This window comes from Pseudophryne corroboree, chromosome 4, assembly GCF_028390025.1.
Source record: "Pseudophryne corroboree isolate aPseCor3 chromosome 4, aPseCor3.hap2, whole genome shotgun sequence".
NCBI classification, from domain to species: Eukaryota; Metazoa; Chordata; class Amphibia; order Anura; family Myobatrachidae; genus Pseudophryne; species Pseudophryne corroboree.
The window spans coordinates 256320674-256343105 of NC_086447.1; the positions used below are offsets into that span (position 1 = coordinate 256320674).

The 22432-nt window shown below is 45.7% G+C and overlaps 2 protein-coding genes across 11 annotated transcripts in view; one reads left to right on the forward strand and one right to left on the reverse strand.

Annotated features, from left to right (window-relative positions):
• MED12L (mediator complex subunit 12L) overlaps positions 1–22432 on the forward strand; it is a 1138385-nt gene that overhangs the window by 778901 nt on the left and 337052 nt on the right. For all 8 annotated transcript variants that reach the window (XR_010175887.1, XM_063916060.1, XM_063916058.1 and 5 more), the window contains one exon: positions 460–591. Coding sequence is in view for 7 of the 8 variants with exons in the window: in XM_063916060.1 (XP_063772130.1) it covers positions 460–591 (132 nt within the window). In the remaining variant the exon portion in view is untranslated. The remainder of the gene's footprint in view (positions 1–459; positions 592–22432) is intronic.
• Positions 1–22432, reverse strand: part of P2RY12 (purinergic receptor P2Y12) — a 160570-nt gene that overhangs the window by 134340 nt on the left and 3798 nt on the right. For 2 of the 3 annotated variants that reach the window (XM_063916067.1, XM_063916065.1), the window contains exon 2: positions 869–998. The exons of the other annotated variant lie outside the window; for it this stretch is intronic. The gene's annotated coding sequence lies outside the window, so the exon portion shown is untranslated. The remainder of the gene's footprint in view (positions 1–868; positions 999–22432) is intronic. 3 annotated transcript variants of the gene reach the window in all.

Here is a 22432-nt window from a genome sequence, read left to right on the forward strand (position 1 = left end):
GATGCATACCCTCCAACAATTTACACATAAAAATCGGTTCAACTTCGAAAAGGTGCCGTGGCCACACCCCTTTTCCTATTCTTTCAATGGATGTTTGGAGAGCAAAAAATCGATACAGACCATAAAAAAAAAAAAAGTACTGTACCTACGTACAGTTGGAGGGTATGGTGACGTCATACCCTCCAACATTTTACACACAAAAACCGGTACAAATTAGAAAAGGGGGCGTGGTCATGTGTAAAGGGGGCGTGGTCACATACCTTTTCCTATACTTTCAATGGGAGTTTGGAGAGCCAAAAATCGGTACAGACCATAAAAAAAAAAGTACTGTACCTGCCAAAAAGGTACAGTTGGAGGGTATGGGTGACGTAGTTATTGCGCGCGCATGTGTGTGTATAAAAAGACATCAGCAAATCCTATAAAGGGTTTCCATTAAACTGTAATCTGTTGTATTTGCAGGCTGTGTGGTGTGGTGAAGCATGTCGCCAATCCATCTGAATGCTCATCTCCAGAACGCTGCATTCTGGCTTATCTGTATGATCTATACATGTCATGTAGTCACTTACGGAGTAAGTTTGGAGATCTCTTCAGGTATGGAACAATGATACAATTCATGAATAATGTTACAATAGCAGCCCCCCACAGTTCTTCCCACAGTGTCCTGAAAATTCACACATAATTCAAGAAAGCTCGGAGTGGCATAAAGTACAATAAATGGATAAATGACAGCAGCTGATTGGTTCGTACTTCACCCCTATCCAAGCTTTGATAACGCCTCCCCTTAATCAGAGGAGGAACATGATTGCAATGTTCATTTGAGACAGACATGAATTTTCAGATTGAGATAATAAAGTGTAATGCACGTTACCATAATTGCAGTCTTATACAAGTTATGTTGGTCTTTATGCAGTCTTCTGTTGTAGGACTGTTCTTGTCTCCTGTCATGTAGCTGCACTTTATTCCAGTCCACTGACTGACACCTGTCAGCTCTCCGGCAGCTGCAGAATGACATCACTTATAATGTGCAGCTTGCAGATAGTAATCAGCTATTACAGGCCTAAGTAATGCCCAGTGTCTTCAGTCCTCCACCCTCTTCTCTTCCGGCACTGCTGGTTTTGGTCACTAACTACTCAGTACTGTAAATAACAACAGTTTTGTTTATTGGACACAGCAATCCAGTAAGGAAAATGTCTTTAAATTGTTTATACCAGTAACCTAGTATTTGGAATTACTCGGTGCAGTGTAATAAATTATATTTACTGTCTATTTAAATATCTGAAGGTAATGAACATACTTGTAAGACATTTATACATAAGCATATTTTTTCAGTATTCTTTGAAGATTTTGAAGTGCAAAACTCCTATCAGCCCCCACAATAATGTACCATGTAAATGAGTATGTGTATAAAGATCAATAGAGACAGGACTAAAGGTGCATACACACATGCCGAGAACAACATTACTCATTTATACCCTTCTTGAGCTATGTCATTTACTATATTGGCCAGTGTGCATGCTGCCGCAGACAAGCGATGCGCGGCCCTTGCTGTTGGCCATGCATGCAACTCAATTTGGACTGTCATCGAAATCCTGCATGCACGGCCCAGCCATGGCGTGACGTCACTGAGCGACATGGTCGTCATATCACTCAGTGTGTATGCACTGCCGCCGACCGCCCTGGCCTGGGAGGGGAAACACTAGGCGACGTCGCTCATAGAGCACGTTGCCTAGTGTGTACCCACCTTTACAGTAGCTGTGTTGTGTTTTCTGTACTATTGCAGCTAGTTTACATTCTTCTTGTTTACATTTACATCTTACCTTAAACAATTAAGCTAAATGGCAGCAAGAAAAAGCAGAAAACAGGGGTACAGGCGGCATAGTTCATTTAGGGCCAAAACCTGACACTGGCCTCTACATAAGGAAGTCCTGTGAATGTCAATATTGGACATCACATGATTTAAGACATTCTATGTCAGAAGACATAGAAAATGGCCACAGTCAAGTGTACTCCGATATGCGTTATTACACAAACCATTACTAGACCTGCCAACTTGACATTTTTTTTCAATGTCTTGCGAAATTCACTCAAAGAAAAAAAGAAAAATTATTTTCTTGGCAAAGCTGTTGCAGCTCAAACCATACTTGCCTACCTGACCCTCTCCATGAGGGAGAAAATGCTCTGTTCCTGGACTTTCCTGGTAATGTATGATTGCCATCACCTGTGGTGAGCTAGGTAATTGATAAGAAAGGTGTTTCACCACAGGTGATGGCAATCATACATTACCAGGAAAGTCCAGGAACAGAGTATTTTCTCCCTCATGGAGAGGGTCAGGTAGGCAAGTATGGCTCAAACCCTACCCCTCCCAATATACAAAATGTTTTTGTCTCTCAGGTCATGAAAGAGTTTATTTCAAAGTATAATATGGTTGAGTGCAAGTACAATTTTCTGGTGGCGCACTGTGGGGGCTTGTTCACACTATTCAGTTGTAAATTCACTATTTGTGTGTTTTTTTGTTTTTTTTATTAATTGCCATGTTTACAAGAAGAGAAATGGCATGACAGACACACTATTGTCTAATATGACATCACACACACTCAAATCTATGCCATAAAATTGTATTCAGTATGCAGGAGTTCATGATCACCTTTTGTCAACCTATGAGAATGTACCCTGTGTTGACTTTGTCTTCTGTGCCTCATTGTAAAGAATACAGACAATACCATTATAAGGGAGGCAGAAGTCTCCCCAGTGAGCATTGTGAAAAAAAAATATATACACACCAGGTGACATGGCCACACCCCTATTTTACTTTAGCCACTCCCAATCCCACTGTCAAGACCTCAGATGCTCCACCATTTCATGCTGTGGTGACTAAAAAAATAAATTACTTTGCATGTCTATGTTATTTGCAACAGAAAGTATGTCAACTGAGATGCTGAATGTAGTGTGCTATTAATTCTGTGCAGTATTCACTTTATTAGACCGTGTAATTAATATTGATATAGTTTACATTGTGTTTTGGCAACACCAGGCACATCAGCTAATATAGTTATAGTATCTTTCTGTAAGTACTTGTAGAATAAATAATGTATACTTTATTTAATGACGTTGTGACACGAATGATCAGAGGTAGACTGGAGTCAGAGTGGAGATAGACTGGCCTGGAGCCGGAGAGGAGACAGAGGACTGGAGTAACATGAGAATTTGGCATGAAGTAAGTATCTTTGGATACAAAGCATAGAGTAGAAGGTGTGTGTGTGGGATTGTGGTGGGAGATGGGGATTGGGGACTAGAGTAGAAAACTAGAAACTTCACAGGACTGGGTGAGAGGAAAAATGCAAAAATGCAGATTGTCGGGGGAGAAAGCACAATATAAATATATAGTTTTGATTTTGGATCTGTATTTTGACTGCTTGTACTTTGAATGGGTGTGAACTGGCTCCTCCCTCTATGCCCCTCCTCCAGACCTCAGTTAGACTTTGTGCCCAGGAGTGACTGGACACACACTAGGGGAGCTCTACTGAGTTTCTCTAAAGACTTTATTGTTAGGTTTTTTATTTTCAGGGAGACCTGCTGGCTACAGGCTCCCTGCATCGTGGGACTGAGGGGAGAGAAGTCAGACCTACTTCTTCTTAGTTCAAGGGCTCTGCTTCTTAGGCTACTGGACACCATTAGCTCCAGAGGGTTCGATCACTTGGTTCGCCTAGCTGCTTGTTCCCGGAGCCGCACCGTCACCCCCCTCACAGAAGCCAGAAGAAAGAAGCCGGGTGAGTATGAGAAGAACAGAAGGCGTCAGACGGCAGAAGACTTCAGTAACGGAGGTAAGCGCAGCGGTCGCGCTGCGCTTCATGTTCCCACACACCAACGGCACTCACAGGGTGCAGGGCGCTGGGGGGGAGTGCCCTGGGCAGCAGTTACTGAGGTCTCATTTAGACTGGCAAAAGAGCATAGTCGGGCCCCGGGCACCGTGTACGATACCCCCGCCAGTACACAGCAGCGGTCGCGCTGCGCGCCATTGCTCCCACACACCAACGGTTTTACTTGGGTGCAGGGCGCAGGAGGGGGCGCCCTGGACAGCAATATGCATATTGTTTAAGGAGGTATATAGTGTGTATACACTATATACGGTCCCCTGCCTGCATATAGAACGATAGTATAACGGGGCTGAAGCGTGCCGATGAGGGGCGGGGCTTAGCCCTCACACACAGTGTTCAGCGCCATTTTCTCACTGTCCCCGCCGAAAAATGTGTACAGCGCAAACAAGGGGGGGCACAATCTTTTAGTGTCATGTTGAGGGATATATAGCACTATTTGCTTTTAGAAATGGCCATGTAATCATTGTTGTGTATATTCTCTGTGTGCTCCCTGTCAGATATACCCACTATAGTTCACTTGTGTCGACATGCGTGAGTGTTCTGTCACAAACACCTATGGGGTTCTCTGTCGGCATCGCCGACGCCTGTTGGTACTTGATACAGTAGATGCTGAGTCAACAGGTCGGTAGTGGTATGCTTGTCAAAAGTAAACACTGTATGGGAGTCACAGTAGTATGTGGGTGACCCTGTCGACACCAACTGTTATTACCGGGTGTAAATTGACATGCTGTAACTAACGTATACCTGTATATATATTTATATGTATATGTATGGTGCGGTTCCATGGGCCTGTAGCTCGAGCACAGAAATGGTAGTATTTGTGAGGGAGTGATATTAAAATTCTATATGTATACTTCCCTCGGACCCCTCGGGGTCATAAGAATGTTATTTCGCCTGGTTACTACTACCTGCTGTCGACGAATACTAGGTTTTCTGTCGACCGTAATGGTTCATGGTAGATCCACAACTGGGGCATTCAGTACATGGTCATACACATTCAGAACACATTAATGTCACTAGGGACCCGAAGGTTCCGGACAATCCGCTTATATGTATGTTTTTTATATATATATATATATATATATATATATATATATATATATATTTAGGATATGTGCGTAATTGTGTATTACATTATGTATATTCATATTATGATTTATAATGAATGCTGAAGTAATAGTATTCCTTCTCATGTGCTGGTCGCTCTGTTGCTAAAGCTCTAGGTCGGCCGTGATGAGTTGGTCTCAGATCCTCTCAAGGAGTCCGAATGTTTATTATTTTCCCGCCGCTGATAGAATACTGTGAAAGTCAACTCCTGGTCGCCAAGGGGCTCTGTCACAAAGGATCGTATACAGAAAAGCTAAGTGATATTTTATTTCTATGCTTTGGGCTTATTTGCATTACATGCACATGAGGGAGTGATTATATTCGGAAAAGCATCCGATAGAATTACCCTAAAGAGAGAGGGGATGTTCCTTATGTTGGTTCTTCTCTATAACATTGCGGCAGGCTGCCGTACATATACAGGAGGTGTGGCCGGGGGAATGCTGAGGCTGACTCCGAGAGATACTGGAGTTTTTCCCTGGGACGGTGTACCGCTGTTGGGGATACCTCAGTTCAGTCAATCTCGGCGGATACTGCTGGTAAATCTAACTTCGTGAGTTAGTCTCCTTCACAATGGTTGGTGACGCATTCTTTTGTGGGATGCGGTCGTTTTAACCGGTTCGATACCGTTCCTTTTTCCTTTTCTGTGCAGACAGTGGAAGGTGTAAAGGTAAGAGTTCTGCAGCCTTGTTAGGTTCGCAGAAGCGGATGTCGTTTTCTGTTTCTACCACATCCACCACATGTCGCTGAGTCTATCTGGCTGGAGCCCACTCCGGTGGGAACTCGTCTACTACTTTTCAGTCAGTCCGGGAATAGACTAGGACCTGTGAGTTAATTATATAATCCAAAGGGGGACATTCTGGCGTTACAGATGTTTCCCCTCACTGATTTTCTAATAGATCTTGCCGTTTCCCCTCTGGAAGGGGAGGTAGTACGCGACGCCATACCAGAGGTGCGTCAGGTTCAGGGCATTGTCCTTAGAGGTTTAAATGCATTGTTCTCCGCATTCAGATTACCTGGGTGGATATCCAGGATTGTCTTTGCCATTTCACCGGAGTGATGGCAGTGGGATGGTATTCTTTCAATTGTAAGTGCCATTGTTGTTCTGTACTGGGACACTCTCCTGATTAAGGCGAGGTCAAGACACAAGTGGTGCAAATCGTTGTTTTCTCTCTGACTGTTCTTCAACACAGGGGAAGGCTGTTATTCCCAACCATGCGAGCGTCGGAGGTGGGTATCTGAGTAGATACGGAACGGTTGAAGTTCTGTGTGTTCCAGTGGAAAGAGGTCTGAGGATCCGGAGTCGGATCAGATTTGCAGTGACAATCCATCAGTATGTTCCGTTGATGAAGAAGATCGGTTCGGCCTAAGAGGCCTTTTCGGTGAGCAGGTCAAATGCCAGAGTCTGGGTCTCACCTGCGCATGCGCCGGAATATAATCCTAATGGCCAGGATATCGCTCCTCTGGTGTCTGCTCAGTTCCTCAGTTCTCACCTTTCTAGAGGGAAGAAGGTTCGAATCCAGGATGAGATCCTGGAGTCCGTGCATGCAGATCTCCGAGACTGGGAGCAGTACTTGCAAGGAAAGTATTTCCAGAGGAAAAGGTCAAGCTGGGAAGCTTGTCTGCAATAAGCTTTCTTGAATTAAGAGCTATTTTCAATGAACATATGCTTTGTGATCTGCCGTGTTAATTCTGTCGGACGACTTGACAGCTGTGGTGTAAGTAAGCCGCTAGGGCGGAACATGGAGCAAAGCGACAATGGCAGATGCCGTAAAAGTTTTCCGCTGGGTGAAAGGACTGGTAAACGCTATATTAGCAGTCTTCGGTCCGGATGTGAACGACGGAGAAATACATTCCTCTGCAGATGCGATCTCCATCCGGAAGATATACAGTCGCCATCGAGAAGTTTCACTGAAGCGACAGGTCTTTGAGATGTGCCTCAATTCGACATATTGGTGTCTCGCCTCAACGAGAGATTTCAGGGATATTGTTCCAGGTCAGGGGACACTCAAGCTATAGCAGTGGACGTCCTCGGGACACCTTGGGTGTTTTCAGTCGGTCTATGTGTCCACTCCGTTTTCACTCTTCCGAAGGTGATAAATGTAAGACGAACAAGGGTTCAGGAGATCCTCATTGTTCCGGTCTGAACATAGAAGGCTTGGTATCCCGTTCTTCAAGATTTAATCATAGCGGATCCCTGGCCTCTTCCTCTACGTGAGGAACTGTTACAACAAGATCCGGGCATGTATCAAGACATACCGCGGCTGCGTTTGGCGGCGTGGCGGTTGAACGCCATATCCTAGCCAGAAAGGGTATTTCCAGTGAAGTCATTTCCACTTTTCTTCAGCCTAGAACAGAGTAACGGCAAAGCCTTACCACCGTGTTTGGAGAAAATGTGTGTCTTGGTGTGAATCCAAGAAGGAAGACTTTCAGTTGGGTCAATTTTCTCCATTCTTTGCAAGCAGGTGTGGGTGCAGGCCTAATGTTAGGCTCCATTTCAGTGCGGTTTTGGCCTTATAAATTTTCTTTCGAGAAAGAACTGGCAACCTTTCCGGAAGTTCGGACCTTCGTGGAAGGAGTACTGCACATCCAACCTCCATTTGTGCCCCATTGGCACCGTGGGACCTTGACGTGGTGTTGCGTTTTCTTGTGTCAAAATGTTTGGAACCTTTATGAAAGGTTGTGTTAAAATTTCTCTCTTGGAAAGTGGTCATGCTACTGGCTTTGGCGTCCGCAAGGCGGGTGTCGGAAGTAGCGGCTTTGTCTCACAAGAGCCCTGTTTGATCTTCCATGTGGATAGAGCGGAATTGAGAACTCGGATAATAGTTCTGCCAAAAGTGGTTTCTGTGTTTCGCAGAAACCAGACTATTTTGATGCCTGTGGTTACTTAAGCATTGGCTGATTCAAAGTCTCTCGATGTAGTCAGGGCTTTGAATATTTAGGTCGCCAGTTTGGCTCAGATTGGGGAAACAGAGGCTCTGTTTGGCCGGTATGCTCCCAGCATGTTTGGGGCGCCTGCGTCTATGCAGTCTGTTACACGCTGGATCTGTGATACGATTCAGCATGCTCATTCTACGGCTGGATTGCCATTACCGAGGAGTCTCGCTGGTTCCATTTTGCTGAGCGGCTATTTGGTCGAGTTCAAACACTTTTGCTAAGCTCTACAAGTTTGATACCCTGGCTGATGGGGACCTCATATTTGCTCAATCGGTGCTGCAGAGTCGTCCACACTCTCTCGCCCGGTCTGGCGCTTTGGTATAAACCCTATGGTCCTTACGGAGTCCCCAGCATCCTCTAGGACGTAGGAGAAAATAGGATTTTAATACCTACCGGTTAATCCTTTTCTCTTAGTCCGTAGAGGATGCTGGGCGCCCATCCCAGTACATACTGTGTCTGCAGTTATTGGTTATGGTTACACTCTTGTGGTGTTTCTTTTCTGTCAGGCTGTTGCTGACGTTGTTCATGCCATGGCATGTGGTGTCTTATTGTTGGTTGTGTTGACACACAGGTTGTGTTACGTATTCTCTCAGCATGTGGCTGTGTATTGTTCATGCCGTTGGCTGGTATTCTATTGAATGCCACGTTTTCCGGTATGTTCGGGGTGTGAGCTGGTATGACACTCACCGTGTTTAAACAATAAATTCTTTCCTCAAAATGTCCGTCTCCCTGGGCACAGTTTTCTAACTGAGGTCTGGAGGAGGGGCATAGAGGAAGGAGCCAGTTCACACCCATTCAAAGTCTTATAGTGTGCCCATGTCTCCTGCGGATCCCGTCTATACCCCATGGTCCTTACGGAGTCCCCAGCATCCTCTACGGACTAGGAGAAAATGATTTACCGGTAGGTATTAAAATCCTATTTTTACAAGTTCTTATAATTTTGTAAAATAAATTTCATGAAGTCACCACAAATTATGTAACATGGAGGAAGTGGCTAGATGGTTGACGTCCCTACCTCTACTAACTTTGGCCTCACAAATGGAGCAGATGCCTTCACAAACATTGTCAGGATTTTGGTAAAAATAATCCCACACCCAAGAGGTGACTTTTTTGATCTTATGCCCAGGCATCACAATTGCTTTTTTTTAATTATGAGCAAGAACTGCTGCCACTGGTGGCTGATTTACACAAACAACATCCTCAGTGTCAGATAGTAGTAGTACGCACACATCGCCCTCATCCTGTTCCACTTCCACACAAGCATCCCCAATTTCTATTATGTACTCTTCACCATCTTCACTTTACTGCTCCCCACATGTGCAGATGGTGCAGGAATGGTGGAAGAGGCTTCTCTACAAGGACAGTGTGAGAAATATCAGACTCACACATAGCTAATGTGGACATCCCTAGACTCTCTCCAGGGATTTCTGAATCTGAACACAGAGTTTGAGCCTTAATGTTCTTTTTTTTGGGGTACTGGTTTGTCACTTTTTAAGGTGACATCGCTACCCTTTTTTCAACATTGTTAAAGATATAGATTTCACATGCCTTTTCCTAAACTTTGTGACCCTTGACCACCTTTAGTAGATGTTGTACTATCATGACTTGCAGTAGCTGCAGCGCTAGTAGTTGGCTGCTGCTCTTGCTCTTCTCTTAACTGATCACCGTGATCCATATCGATGTGGTCATCATGACCCCTTCCCCAGAATGGAATGCCACAAATTAAATCAGTTTTAGCACAAAGAGGCCTATTTATGAATTCATATTTGTGGGCTATCCCCTGAAAATACAGTTTTTAGGGGGTATCAGCAAATATGAAATATCATCTGAATATCTACGGGGGACCATAGCAGATATTGGAAATACCTGCTGCAATCCCGTTAACAATTGCAAAGGCTCTGGTTGCTCCTCGGAACTCTGCACTGGTGTATGCGTTGTCAGTAGGCTGCACATGCACAGAACAGCCCTGGGGTGCCGAAGTAAAAGAGATGTGATTGCATTAGCAATCAGGTCACTATTTACACACTGAAGAGACTGATTCCTTTCAGAGCCCCTGTCCCTTCAGGTGTATTTTACTAAATGCCAACAATTTTTCATTTTTTTATTGCTGCAAATAGCGGTCCTATGAAATTATAATAAAAATATTGGGTCTGCAATTAATAAAAATGCCCTAGAGAGTGTAGAACGCTGGGCTTATGCTTTTAGAGGCAGGCCTAGCAGTCCTAGTCATGGTACCACATAGATGCACTTCACATATTGGTGCATGACGTCACCATGTATGCCTCAAGGTGTGTAATGTGCATGAGACTCTCCATGGTCAGAGACGTAACAGCGCTCAAATGTGCCCTCTTGTGGCCCACACCCCGAGCACCCAATGTCATGGTGTTGCGTGCATGACATTATTATATCACACAGAGAGGTTGGGGCTAGCAGTACCAGTAAGTGCAGTGCTGACCAGATCATTCTGAAGGCGCTCGGACTGGCTGTGCAGGCTGCAGGGAACCAGTTTGAAGCATCTAAAGGAACGCTCCGGCGGCACTGCAACAGAGATCCAGATTTGTCGTACCTCCTGTATCTCAAATTGCAGGTCAAAGCTCACAGTTCCCTGGTGACAGAACAGGGGTCTGTGAGCTTTGACCTGCACTTTATGACACAAGATGTATGCCGAATTTCTGCCCATTAGATTGTCCGGGTTCCATCTTCTGAGTGTGGGTGGATTTTTATGTGGATATTCTTGTTTTAAAGTATTAGGCATGTTTTTTGGATTTTTAGATTTGTTACCATTATTCCAACTATGGAATATTTGTTGTGAATAAAACCTTTTATAACTGAGACCACTGGATTACATCCATGTTTCTTTTTAACCGTCTATTATTCAATACTGAAACTGTTGGAAGTATATGACTACTTACCTGCCTCATTGAGAAGCCTAAACAAACCTTGATACAGGGGCTAGCTGGCAACTTTGAGTCTAGGGGCACACACAAGTACTGTAAGTGGCTTGGCTTTTCTACCAGCACGTTGAAATGTGGAAACAGATGTGACAATAGCCTCAGATAGGCACGGTTTATCTGAAGTGGGTATACTTTAAATAGCCAATGAAAATCTTGAAAAATTATGTCAAAGAGCTATAAATAAATACATCTACCAGCCCTATCTGGTAAAGCAGAGACTATTCTAGTGCCCCCTACAAAATGTACATACAGTAGAGTAGCACTCTAGTGACCTATACACAATACAAGGAACAGTCTCGTGACCAGTATACAATTTCAAGCAAAATGTTTTAAGTAAATAAATGTAAAGAAATGAACAAATACAAACGAGGCATAAAACAATCTATTCTACTTCTTGTTAAGGAACAGCCTATTTGTGTTTTCATTGACAAGGTCAAAGGCTATGGAACTGCAGATATGAATTATAAACCTCATATGAGAAATGATTGGACACAAACAAGCAAGAGCTGATAAGCAGCATATCTAACAATGGGGCTAATTCAGATGTGGATGGAGTATTGCTGCAGTAATGATCCAACCTGTGTCCTAGCACGCAGCATCAGATAACTGCTATTCCATCGGGCAGCTTGCAGTGCTTATGGGCATAGGCGTGCGCAGCACATTTTATTAGGGGGTGCACCGTCGGAGGGGTGTGTCTAGCACCACCTTTTGGGCGTGTTTAGCACCATCTATTGACGGTCAACGCAATATAAAATATCCACCGTTGTACCAATCCTAATAAAGCAGATACATTGTCAGATGTTGTGGTGTGTACCAAACAAACACTCCTGATGGCACTCACTGCAATTACACTGCTCCTCCTCAGCCTGGTCTGGCTCCCCCTCTCTTTCCCCTGCAAGCTGCAGCAGCTTACTTGCAAGTCAGTCACTCACTGACACTGACAGTCGCAGACTAGTACTGCTGCTGCTGGAAAAACGAGTGACGTGTCAATGTTGCTGCTGACCGCCTGCCAGTATTGAATTTGTCTTCCTAAGAGGAACGCTGTCTGCATGCTGATCCTCATCAGTGGCTGGCGTTGGCATAGCATAGAAGGAGAGAGGTGGGCATGTGGCAGGTGTGGCGGGTGGTCGTACGAGCAGCATAACGTAATCACATCACACTGTTTTTGTACATGGAGGTGGAGCCGGGAGTTTTAAAGCTGGTGGCAGTGGCATCCGGTCAGTAATGCAGTCCTGACAGGGTGCAGCACAGAGGGGACAGTAATCAGCCTGCCCGGCGATTGCTGCATCAGGCATGTGAGATCTGGGTGCCAGATATTAGGGGGTGCCTGTGCGCACCAGGCACCCCCCCTGCGCACACCTATGCTTATGGGGTGCCACAAGATGCCAGTCGCAGATCCTTGTGAGAGGAAATCTGGGAGATCCTGGCCTCTTCCCTCCCCCTAAACAGCAGTGAAACGCCTCTGTTTTCACAGACGGAGGCCTTCGCCACCACCAAACAGCATGATGTACTGTGTCCTGTGTTCCAGGACCCATTTGAGCACATGCAGACCAGGTCCTGTGCATGCACAAAGTACCAACTATATGTACTTTGCACATCAGCTCCATCCACATCTGAAATAGTCCCCAAAGGCAGCAGCAGCAACAGTATGAAATAGGTGCAGATCTTGGATTGCTCAGTGTTACTCACAGCAGTTGTAGATCTGGATGTACATGGAATCACCTCAGAGGCATAACTAACATGGTGACATAGGCATAACTAACATGGTGACATATGAGGGCATGCACACCACAGGCTTTATAATGACAGAGGTATACCCGTACCTGGCGCCAGTGCGCACGCGCAGGTCCCACGTGCAGAGATTGACAGATAGCGGCATCACATGTGGGAAAGGGGTGGCAACAGGTCATTGCAGGGGCGATGTGGGGAAAAACGGGGGTGGTCAACAGCGTTTTTGGGCCGGCTGCATGATGTCACACGCAGCCGCTCCGGAAACAATGGCGGTTCTGCACTAATCCCGGCCACTTGCTTTCACACTGACTCTCATCGTCATCGCAATTTCAAATTTGAAATTACCCAGGCTGCTCTGCTCTCTCCTGATATGACTGCCAAAAATGTTTTTTTCAGTAGAGGGAATCTAGCCAGAATAGTGCCGTGCTGCAGAGCAGAGTGGATTTGGAAGCAGTGCAGCCATAAGCTGTATTGCAATGATGTGACTGACAGCTGGGCAACAGTCAGAGAATGCTGCCCAGGCAGCCTCTCTGTCTTATAAACACAATGGGAGCAACTGCAGAGCACTTTTCACCTGTTGGCTGGCCGTCAATCATTTATGTTTAGTGAACACCTGCTGCCCTCATTGAAGCAATTGTATTGGCTTGGGGGGCATATGGCAACCTGCCTCCCGGCCCAGCTCGCCACTGCCTTGAAAGGACTGAAAACACAGTTTTAATTGTGAGTCTGGCACGCTGACTATACTTGATTTGTACAGTACATCTGATATCTTTTATCTACCACACCTATTTAAGAGAGTGAGTGGGGTATGTTATTAGCAATCCCATAATTTTTCTCACCTGCTTGGGGGATGTGAACACAAAGAGAAGGAAATAAAGAAACCTTTATAAACACAGTAAAGGGTGGAATCTTGGTTCTGGCGGGATTCCTCTATTTAGATCATCTATCGCTTACATAAAACTATTTTATTACGATCTATTGAGTCAAATCTACACATTGGTATTCTTTATTTTATTATGTTACATGAAATAAATGGAGAAACAGATGACTTCAACTCTTGGAGGGATAATGCAAGGATATGAACCGTTCGAAAAAGAGACTTATTGTTTATTAATTTCATCATATGTAGATATTCCCTATCTTTGCATTTTTAGAAACTTAAACCACTAACACCCATGTCTCATTATGGACCAATGCCTACTACTTCTCTGTCTGAGAACATCATGACTGCCTGCCGGGCCTACCCCTCGAGCTGAGCAGGGATAAGAGGGTGGTGAGCACCAGGACCAGGCTCAGCAGGGTCATTTCCATTGGACAATTTGTGCTCCCCACATCCTCACACCCACCCGCACTGCTCCCATGAGACCAGGACATTTATCATTTTCTCAAAGTAATGTTATTACAGTTTTTCTCTGTTGGTTCCTGCAAATGTGGGTTTTTTTTTGTTCTTTTTCTTCTTACAGCATACTTCCACTCCACTGTGCGCTATTCCTGTAATGTGTACCTTCACTGATTGCACATCCTGCCAGAAGCAACCTACGCAGTGCGCCCCAGATGGCTGCCTCGGATGGTTCCTCTGTGGGCAGGGTATACTTCATGTGGAGCTTTCTGTACAGGGCATAGCACACTACTATACAGGTGTCAGTTTTCCCATATCTGCATTTGGCCCTTGTATGGCTCATCTTCCACAGAGTAACCTTTGTAGTGTGCCCAATATGGCTGCCTCATCTGGTACACTTGTGGATGGGATGAAAAATACATCTACCTGATAGTTTTGTTGGGACTCTACTCCCAACAGAACGCTGCAATCACCCAATTTTATGTAATCTCTTCAAGGGGTAGACTATTCCACCCAGGGTAATCCTACGCAGTGCACCCTAGATGGCTGCCTCATCTGGTACCCTGTGAGGGTGTAATACACAATCCGTGGACGTTATTACTCAAGATACCTACACCAGTCCTGCATTATGCTTACTGTGCACTCTAAACTTTCATTTTTTTCATATCTGTGCAGCTTGTCTGTCGCTGTATTATTTAAATCTTCTGTATTATGTGCATTGTTTGTGATGTCTGTACAGCGCCTTGAGTCCTGTTGGAGAAAGAGCACTATGTAAATACAATTATTAATATTATGTAAATATTTTTGAAGTGTATTTGTGGGTGTATTGACATACATTTGGTAAAGATACTACCATAGGCTGCTTTGCGCACAATTTGGGATCTATAAAAATCTATCTTCTTTAAGATCTTTGCAAAGATGAATGGTGCAAAATGGTATTTCTCTTACGTCCTAGAGGATGCTGGGGACTCCGTAAGGACCATGGGGATAGACGGGCTCCGCAGGAGACATGGGCACTAAAAAGAACTTTAGATATGGGTGTGCACTGGCTCCTCCCTCTATGCCCCTCCTCCAGACCTCAGTTTGATACTGTGCCCAGAGGAGACTGGGTGCATTACAGGGAGCTCTCCTGAGTTTCCCTGAAAGAAAGTATTTTGTTAGGTTTTTTATTTTCAGGGAGCACTGCTGGCAACAGGCTCCCTGCATCGTGGGACTGAGGGGAGAGAAGCAGACCTACTTAAATGCTAGGCTCTGCTTCTTGGGCTACTGGACACCATTAGCTCCAGAGGGAGTCGGAACGCAGGTCTCTCCATTCAGTTCGTCCCGGAGCCGCGCAGCCGTCCTCCTCACAGAGCCGGAAGATGGAAGCCGGGTGAGTATATGAAGAAAGAAGACTTCAAAGGAGGCAGAAGACGTCGGATCTTCACTGAGGTAACGCGCAGCGGTAACGCTGTGCGCCATTGCTCCCACACAACACACACACGGCAGGCACTGTAAGGGTGCAGGGTGCAGGGGGGGCGCCCTGGGCAGCAATTAAACCTCTTCACTGGCATTTTAAGATGTATATGGACTTTGCTCGGTATATATGAGAACCCCCGCCAGTTTTTCAAATCAATAGAGCGGGACTGAAGCCCGCCGCTGAGGGGGCGGGGCTTGATCCTCAGCACTCACCAGCGCCATTTTCTCCACAGCACACTGAGAAGCTGGCTCCCTGGACTCTCCCCTGCTGAACGGTGACAGAGGGTTTGAAAGAGGGGGGGGGGGCACATAATTTGGCGCATGTGTTATAGATATAATTATAAAAAGCGCTATCTGGGCAATTTGTTTCCCTGGCTCATTGGCGCTGGGTGTGTGCTGGCATACTCTCTCTCTGTCTCTTCAAAGGGCCTTGTGGGGGAACTGTCTCCAGACAGAGAATTCCCTGAGTGTGTGGTGTGTCGGTACGCGTGTGTCGGCATTTCTGAAGCGGAAGGCTCTTCTAGGGAGGAGGTGGAGCAAATGAGTGTGGTGTCTCCGTCGGCAACGCCGACACCTGACTGGTTGGATATGTGGAATGTTTTAAATGCAAATGTGAATTTATTGCACAAAAGGTTGGACAAAGCTGAGTCCAGGGAAGGTACAGGGAGTTTAGCCCTGCTTTTCTCTATGTCACAGGGACCTCCTGGGTCTCAAAAGCGCCCACTATCCCAAATAGTAGACACGGATACCGACACGGATTCTGATTCCAGTGTCGACTGCGATGATGCAAAGTTGCAGCCAAAATTGGCTAAAAGTATTCATTGTATGATTATTGCTATAAAAGAGGTGTTACATATCACGGATGAACCCTCTGTCCCTGACACGAGGGTCCACATGTTTAAAGAAAAGAAACCTGAGGTAACCTTTCTTCCATCTCATGAGCTGAACAAATTATTTGAAAAGGTTTGGGAATCTCCAGATAAAAAACTGCAGATTCCCAAAAGGATTCTTATGGCGTATCCTTTCCCGACTAAGGACAGGATACAGTGGGAATCCTCCCCAAGGGTGGACAAAGCGTTGACACGCTTATCCAAAAAGGTAGCGCTGCCATCTCAAGATACGGCATCCCTGAAGGATCCTGCTGATCACAGGCAGGAGACTACCTTGAAGTCTATTTACACACATACTGGTACCTTACTCAGACCGGCGATAGCGTCGGCTTGAGTTTGTAGCGCTGTAGCGGCGTGGACAGATACCTTATCTGATTATATAGATTCTATGGATAAAGAAACCATTTTATTGACCCTGGGTCATATTAAAGATGCTGTCCTATATATGAGAGATGCTCAGAGAGACATTGGCCTACAGGGTTCCAGGGCCAACGCAATGGCGATTTCGGCTAGGCGAGCCCTATGGACCCGACAATGGACGGGCGATGCCGACTCGAAGAGGCATATGGAGGTTTTACCTTACAAGGGTGAGGAATTATTTGGGGAAGGTCTCACGGACCTAGTTTCCACGGCTACGGCAGGTAAATCAACTTTTTTGCTTATGTTTCCTCACAGCCTAAGAAAACGCCACATTATCAGATGCAGTCCTTTCGTTCGCATAAAGCCAAGAGAGTGCGGGGATCTTCCTTTCTTGCCAGAGGTAAGGGCAAGGGGAAAAAGCTGCCAGCCACAGCTAGTTCCCAGGAGCAGAAGTCCTCCCCGGCCTCTACAAAATCCACTGCATGACGCTGGGGCTCCGCTGAGGGAGTCCGCCCCAGTGGGGGCACGTCTTCGACTTTTCAGCCACATCTGGGTTCAATCACAGGTGGATCCCTGGGCAATAGAAATTGTTTCCTAGGGTTACAAGCTGGAATTCGAAGAGGTGCCTCCTCGCCGGTTTTTCAAATCGGCCCTGCCGCCTTCTCCCCCAGAGAGGGAGATAGTGTTAGAAGCTACTCAAAAATTGTGTCTTCAACAAGTGGTGGTCAAAGTACCCCTGCTGCAGCAGGGGATGGGGTGTTACTCAACCTTGTTTGTAGTCCCGAAACGGACGGTTCGGTCAGGCCCATTTTGAATTTAAAATCCTTAAACCTATACTTAAAAAGGTTCAAGTTCAAGATGGAGTCGCTCAGAGCGCTCATCGCCAGCCTGGAAGGGGGGATTATATGGTGTCCCTGGACATAAAGGATGCATACCTTCATGTCCCCATATATCCGCCTCATCAGGCGTTCCTGAGGTTTGCTGTACAGGATTGTCATTACCAATTTCAGGCGTTGCCGTTTGGGCTTTCCACGGCCCCGAGGATTTTCACCAAGATAATGGCGGAAATGATGGTGCTCCTGCGCAAGCAGGGTGTCACAATTATCCCATACTTGGACGATCTCCTAATAAAAGCGAGATCGAGAGAACAGTTGCTGGACAGCGTATCACTCTCCCTGAGGGTGTTGCAAAAGCACGGCTGGATTCTCAATATTCCGAAGTCACAGTTGATTCCAACGACTCGTTTGCCCTTCTTAGGCATGATTCTGGATACAGACCAGAAAATGGTTTATCTTCCGATGGAAAAGGCCCAAGAACTCATGTCTTTGGTCAGGGAACTATTGAAGCCAACGAGGGTGTCGGTGCATCACTGCACTCAAGTTCTGGGAAAGATGGTGGCGACTTACGAGGCCATTCCATTCGGCAGGTTCCATGCGAGAACTTTTCAGTGGGACCTTCTGGACAAGTGGTCCGGGTCACATCTACAGATTCATCAGATGATCATCCTGTCCCCCAGGGCCAGGGTATCTCTCCTGTGGCGGCTGCAAAATGCTCACCTTCTGGAGGGTCGCAGGTTCGGCATTCAGGACTGGATTCTGGTAACCACGGACGCGAGCCTCCGAGGTTGGGGTGCAGTCACACAGGGAAGAAACTTCCAGGGTCTCTGGTCAAGCCAGGAGGCTTGTCTTCACATCAACGTCCTGGAGTTGAGGGCCATATACAACGCCCTTCGTCAAGCGGAGCAGTTGCTTCGCGACCTACCGGTTCTGATCCAGTCAGACAACATCACCGCAATGGCGCATGTAAACCGCCAAGGCGGAACAAAGAGCAGAGTGGCAATGGCGGAAGCCACCAGGATTCTTCGCTGGGCGGAAAATTATGTAAGCGCCCTGACAGCGGTCTTCATTCCGGGAGTGGACAACTGGGAAGCAGACTTCCTCAGCAGACACGATCTACATCCAGGAGAGTGGGGACTTCATCAGGAAGTCTTCGCAGAGATTGCAAGTCGGTGGGGACTGCCCCAGGTAGACATGATGGCGTCACGCCTCAACAAGAAACTACCAAAGTATTGCGCCAGGTCGAGGGACCCTCAGGCAGTGTCGGTGGACGCCCTGATGACACCATGGGTGTTTCAGTCGGTCTATGTGTTCCCTCCTTTTCCACTCATCTCAAAGATATTGAGAATCATAAGACGAAGAGGAGTACAGGCAATTCTCATTGTTCCAGATTGGCCGCGAAGGGCCTGGTATCCGGATCTGCAGGAAATGCTCACAGAAGATCCGTGGCCTCTTCCTCTCAGAGAGAACCTGTTACAGCAGGGGCCCTGTCTGTTCCAAGACTTACCGCGGCTACGTTTGACGGCATGGCGGTTGAACGCCGGATCCTAGCGGAAAAGGGCATTCCGGATGAGGTCATTCCTACTCTGATAAAGGCTAGGAAAGACGTGACAGCGAAACATTATCACCGTATATGGAGAAAGCACGTATCTTGGTGTGAGTCCAGGAATGCTCCTCCGGAAGAATTCCTTGTGGGCAGTTTCCTTCACTTCCTACAAACAGGAGTGAATTTGGATCTAAAATTAGGCTCCATTAAGGTTCAGATTTCGGCCCTATCCATTTTCTTTCAGAAGGAATTGGCTTCTCTCCCAGAAGTCCAGACTTTTGTGAAGGAGTGCCGCATATCCAGCCTCCTTTTGTACCTCCAGTGGCTCCCTGGGACCTTAACGTGGTGTTGCGGTTTCTTAAGTCTCACTGGTTTGAACCACTTAAAACGGTGGAATTAAAATATCTCACTTGGAAAGTGGTCATGTTGTTGGCCTTGGCATCGGCAAGGCGAGTGTCAGAGTTGGCGGCTTTGTTTCACAAAAGCCCCTATCTGATTTTCCATGTGGATAGAGCAGAGTTGCGGACTCGTCCTCAATTTTTGCCCAAGGTGGTTTCTTCTTTTCATATGAACCAACCTATTGTGGTACCTGTGGCTACACGGGACTTGGAAGATTCCGAGTCCCTTGATGTGGTCAGGGCATTGAAAATTTATGTGGCCAGAACGGCCCGGGTTAGGAAAACAGAGGCACTGTTTGTCCTGTATGCAGCTGACAAGGTTGGCGCTCCTGCTTCGAAGCAGACTATTGCACGCTGGATCTGTAACACGATTCAGCAGGCTTATTCTACGGCTGGATTGCCGTTACCAAATTCTGTAAAGGCCCATTCCACTAGGAAGGTGGGCTCTTCTTGGGCGGCTGCCCGAGGTGTCTCGGCTTTACAGCTGTGCCGAGCTGCTACTTGGTCGGGTTCAAACACCTTTGCGAAGTTCTACAAGTTTGATACCCTGGCTGATGAGGACCTCATGTTTGCTCAATCGGTGCTGCAGAGTCATCCGCACTCTCCCGCCCGTTTTGGAGCTTTGGTATAATCCCATGGTCCTTACGGAGTCCCCAGCATCCTCTAGGACGTAAGAGAAAATAAGATTTTAAACCTACCGGTAAATCTTTTTCTCCTAGTCCGTAGAGGATGCTGGGCGCCCGTCCCAGTGCGTACTACATCTGCAAGACTTGTATATAGTTTTTGCTTACTTAAGGGTTATGTTACAGTTTTGATCAGTCTCGGACTGATGCTGTTTGGTTTCATGCTGTTAACTGGTTCGTATATTCCATGTTATACGGTATGGATGGTGTGGACTGGTATGAATCTTGCCCTTAGATTAACAAAAATCCTTTCCTCGTACTGTCCGTCTGCTCTGGGCACAGTTTCTCGAACTGAGGTCTGGAGGAGGGGCATAGAGGGAGGAGCCAGTGCACACCCATATCTAATATTCTTTTTAGTGCCCATGTCTCCTGCGGAGCCCGTCTATCCCCATGGTCCTTACGGAGTCCCCAGCATCCTCTACGGACTAGGAGAAAAAGATTTACCGGTAGGTTTAAAATCTTATTTTTTTTACTTCAAATTATGATTTTCTAATTTAACTCTCTCTAGCCAATCAGGGTGTTATATATATATATATATGTGTGTGTGTGTATGTGTGTGTGTGTGTGTGTATGTATATATATATATATATATATATATATGTATATGTGTGTGTGTAAAAGAGGTGCTCCCGGAATAGGACTAGTTGGCCTTTGAACAGGCCATGCTGCTGCCTAGCACAGTGCTATAATGATGTCACTAGTGAGGTTACAGGCGGCATTCCGTTGCATAGTGGCCAGTGCTGACAGTAACTGCCATTGCTTGGTGGTAGCGACAGTTGGTGAAGGTGAATTGGATTTGCTCTTGATATCAACTCACCGGCAACTAGCTCAGAAAGCATGCAGACTGCAGAAGAACCTCCTGAGGGTTCCCCAGCCGCCAAAAGTTAAGGATGGAAGACCCGCAAAAAATTGCCTTCATGGCTGCATTGGGCCTTGTTCCGATTGAATGTGTGAAGGAGATTAAGATTAAATGCTCCCAGAGGAAGAGGAGGAGCCGGAAGCCAAACCCAAAGTACATTAACACCCCGGATAACCCATATGTTTCTGGAAAAGGCTACATCCCAGAGTGAGAAGTGGAGGTGGAGGTATACGGCCGATGGAGAGAGGACAGAGAGAGAGAGGAAGAGACTTTTTTTCAATACTATTACATTTTATACTTATTACTATAGATAATAAGTTAGATATTTTTAGACTTTTTTAATACAATATAGATAAATAAATAAGATAGACAGATTAATAGATAGATAGATTCTATCTATGCCACAAAGGCCCGCAAAACGGACTATACAGGTCTACACATGAATGAATAAAAATATCAAATATCAGCTATCAGACAGCAGCAACAGAATGTTTCCTGCTGATCAGACCTTCACTCTGTATAATGGACCTGCACATAAAGAAGACTTAGGACTTGTCCTACGTTACATGGTCATTGCTCCACCATACTGAGCCTTCATACGCATGCTACATGTGCCGTGCCTCAACCACATAAGAGACAAAACAGAATATGGCACAGCTGATCCAGATACTGATGCAGAGGAACAAGATTTTGCAGTGTCTCCTAATCATAGAAAACCACAGGAATAAGGTAGGAAACCAGTAATGAGATAAATCTTACTTGTATTACAATGAATATATCAAAATCTGTTAAAAATTAGAAGTTGACATTGCCACCTGCTAGATTCCTACACTGGCCGGGTATTGTGGGTACTGGAATTGATCTATAGAAATGATGTACAGGGGCAGATTCAATTAAACATGGTGTTTACCACACTGCTAAAGGTCCGAATTTAATGGGCGGAGCTATTCAATTACTAGGCAATTTCCCAACGCGGTAAACCTAACAAGCAATAACCCATAGATTCCAGTTTAAGTGTCCGGAATCTATGGGTTACCCCATGTGATAAGCCCCAGAGGATGAATTTAATGTAGATTTTTCCTCGCAGCTACTGAGGCTAGTAGGAAAAATCAGTACTAAGTGCACTCTATGGGGTATATGCAATTGCGGTCGAATTGCCACAAATGTCGAAAAACGGGGCATTTTCGACACAAAAAAATTATTCGACAATGCAATACAGTACTTTTCGACAAAAAACTGACTTTTCAGATTCGACTTTTTGAAATTCGACAGTTGACAAATTCGACATGTCTGCAATGGTAAAAATGCGGCTTTTCGACAAAATATATTCAATTGAAGAATGTCGATTCGACAACAGTGCTTTTCGACAGTAATTTCGTCAATTTCATTCCGCCACACTTTGCTGGCGGAATCTAATAAAAAAATAAAAAAACATGGGGTTTTTTTTGTGTTTTTTTTTATT